The sequence below is a fragment of the Peromyscus eremicus genome, chromosome 16_21 (assembly GCF_949786415.1).
Source record: "Peromyscus eremicus chromosome 16_21, PerEre_H2_v1, whole genome shotgun sequence".
In the NCBI taxonomy this organism is placed as follows: domain Eukaryota; kingdom Metazoa; phylum Chordata; class Mammalia; order Rodentia; family Cricetidae; genus Peromyscus; species Peromyscus eremicus.
The window spans coordinates 1,227,104-1,230,091 of record NC_081432.1 but is presented as its reverse complement, the minus strand read 5'-3'; the positions used below and the strand labels follow the sequence as shown (position 1 = coordinate 1,230,091).

The following is a 2,988-nucleotide window of genomic DNA, read 5'->3' as shown; positions in this document are numbered from 1 at the left end:
CACAGACTGCTGTACTCCCAAATTCACACACTCATACACAGAAAATATACATATAAACAAAAATAAGGATAAATCTTAAAACTATTTTCCATGTATATTTTTGAGCAGGTACATACACTATACACAAAACTAAAATGCTAAAGAGGAGAATCAGAATCCAAGATATGTCAAGTGGGAAAGGGGAGGATAAATACAGGCAGGCATGTCAATATCCATTAGTTTCACCATATCATTGTATTTTGGAAAACAGTCATTAATTTTTGTTAACATTTTGCTTACATGCACTTTGTCATTAATGTTCAATGAAGAAATGTTTTAAAGTTCTCAGTTCCTACCGCAGTGAACAGGGATTGATATAATCCATACAAGCATAAATACCTTTGAGGGTCAATCAATTTCTAAGACTCTAGACATCCTGACATGTCAGTGTGAGAAATGCTGGCTCAATGGCCTCTGGGCTGTACTTAGAAGGATATTTTGACCAGGGTGAGGTGGACAACAACCAGGGTAAGCAACTTGTCCCCATACACGGCTCTTAGGGTCCAAAGTCCCAGAGCTGGATCTGAGCTGGGAAAACAGGGCCCTAGAGGTTCCTCTTCCACAATGCTCTCTATCACTACCATTGGGAATTCTTAGAGAAGCCAATCAGCCTCATCCATCATACGATTATAAAATGAACTCAGACTAGCAGAGACTCTGTGTCCACTCTTCAAGCAGGATGAACACCTTTGTTCGAGAGGCTCTCCTCCTGCTGCTCCTGGCCAACTTGGCCCTGACCAGGCATCCAAAGGGTGAGTATGGGTGTCAGGAGGGAAAGAACCTAACCTGGGAGAAAAAAGGACTCCACCTCTGGGGCTGCAGCACAGGAAAATCTGTCTCTTGCCTAGCCTAGCCAAGACCTTCTGCGCCCTGGTTTATTTTATATTATAACCCTGGTCCCCTGTTTGCTGCTCCCCTGGGAGCAATGTGGGGAGCTTCATAGGGAACTATGTGGGGTGTTGTAGATCTAAAGACCCACTGCACCTAGGTTCACACTCTCTGAGCTTTTTGCAAGCTCTCATCACCGGGCCTCACCTCCTGGAGCCCCAATTCATATTTGATGTCTACTTGGATGATCTTCATGTTGAGAGATTCAACAGCAGAGCAGAGACTCCAAGACTGGAGCACTGTGCACCATGGGAGGATCAGCAGGAGCCAGAGTATTGGGAGAAGAGGACACAGGACATACTGAGCTTAGTGGACATCTACAAGGATGCTCTGAAGAAAATGCTTTACTTCTACAAAGAAAATGAAAGTGGTGAGTGAACCCAAATCAGAAATCCCAAATATCAAGCTCCCAACGGGTTTGCTCCAATTCCCCAATCCAGTTCCCCATATCCAAGATTTACTCCCATAAATGGGACCCATGTAGACTAGGCTACAGAGAGCATTGGGTAACTGACATGGTGTTTTGTACAATTTAAGCTCAATGTGGCCATTTAAAAAGGGCATGTGGGAGGGACTCAGCCACAGGAGGGCCCCATGGAACCTGTCCCTGTGAGCTTGGCTCAGAGTTGTGTCTTGGACAGGATATCATACACTTAAGATCCTGATGTCCTGTGATGTACTGCCTGGAGGATACTACAGAGATGGAAAATTTCAATTATTCTTCGACCCCAACGATGTCCTTATGTTGGCTGTGAACAAGAGCATTTGGCTGGCAATTGGAAAGGCTGCTACTTACCTGAGCCAGGAGTGGAATGAGTTAGATTTTGCAAAACAGATGAAGACTTTACTGGAGTGTAAATGTGTGCAGATTCTCCTCCCAATGTTCCAGCATGGGAAGGAGATTTTACTGAGAACAGGTAAGGATAGAAACTGCCACATGTGCTCTGAGACTGGAGCCCCTGTTCCCTGAGGATTCCTCCTCAGCAGGGAGAAGCTGGATACTAAGTCAGTCTTAAATCAAAGGAGTAGAGTGTCATGGGTTTCCTAATTCAATAAGAGAGAGCGACTTTAATAGGACTAAGCCTTCTCTCAGGATAGATCAGTCTGTCAATTAAGCAGCATTTCCCTTCCATTTGCCTTGTGAACCATGATCTCAGTCATGCCTGTTCACTGTCCATGTACTTTGGAGGTCTGAGTCCAGTGTCGCTGAGTCTCAATTACCATCCAGTCAAAACCAGAAGTCCGTATTCACAGAAGTCTCCTGCTCTGTGCTGGCTGATGCTGATTCTGAATCTTTCCAAAGAAATAGATGACCCCATTTTTATTCTGAGATTTGGCCGGTGTGTGGGGTCTGCTTTTGTCCTCCTAGCATTTGTCCTTTTGTCCCGTTCATTCAAAATAAGGTTGCATGCACATTGATGGATCTTCAGGAAGAATGAAAAAGCCTGAATTTTCCTTATTTATTCCCATTAGACATCCCGAAAATACATGTGACCCATGAGGTCAGAGATGATGGGAAAATCACTGTAAGGTGCTGGGCCGTGAAATTCTATCATACTATAATCAATGTAACCTGGCAGAGAGATGGGAGCAATCAGATTATGGACATGGATGTGATAGAGACCAGACCTGCAGGAGATGGAAGCTTCCAGAAGTGGGCAGCTGTGGTGGTGCCTTCTGGGGAGGAGCAGAGATACACATGTCATGTGTACCATGAGGGGCTGCTTGAGCCCATTACCGTGAGATGGGGTAAGATGTAGGTGTGATCACTGAGCCTGTCACAACGAGTGGGTGTCCTTTGGCCAAACTGGACTAGGGTCATGACTGAAAGCTGTAGGTCAGAGGCCTTACTGTTCTTTCCATTCTTTGTCAGAACCTCCTCAGCCCTCTGTCCCTGTCATGCCAATTGTTACCGGCCTGGTTCTTGGAGCTGTGTTTATAGGAGCTGTAGTGACTTTTCTGATATGGAAGAGGAGGACTAAAGGTAAGGAAAGGACAGGGTCTGAGTTCAAGTCTCCTTGGGAATATCAAGTCCAGCTGAGAGTGTGCCCTGCCACATGA

General features: G+C 45.3%; 1 protein-coding gene across 1 annotated transcript; it reads left to right on the top strand.

Moving 5' to 3' along the window:
* Window positions 1–718: 718 nt before the first annotated feature.
* Window positions 719–2,988, top strand: LOC131893762 (class I histocompatibility antigen, Gogo-A*0501 alpha chain-like). Its single transcript, XM_059243856.1, has 5 exons — window positions 719–791; window positions 1,055–1,297; window positions 1,569–1,844; window positions 2,401–2,676; window positions 2,801–2,988. Exons 1-5 carry the CDS (start codon window positions 719–721, stop codon window positions 2,986–2,988), a joined length of 1,056 nt encoding a protein of 351 aa, XP_059099839.1.

Excerpts from the sequence above, each read along its gene's own strand:
- LOC131893762 (XM_059243856.1), top strand. The coding sequence starts at position 719 with ATGAACACCTTTGTTCGAGAGGCTCTCCTCCTGCTGCTCCTGGCCAAC. Across the intron at positions 792-1,054 it reads CCTGACCAGGCATCCAAAGG|CTCTCATCACCGGGCCTCAC; the intron begins GTGAGTATGGGT and ends GCTTTTTGCAAG. Across the intron at positions 1,845-2,400 it reads GGAGATTTTACTGAGAACAG|ACATCCCGAAAATACATGTG; the intron begins GTAAGGATAGAA and ends TATTCCCATTAG.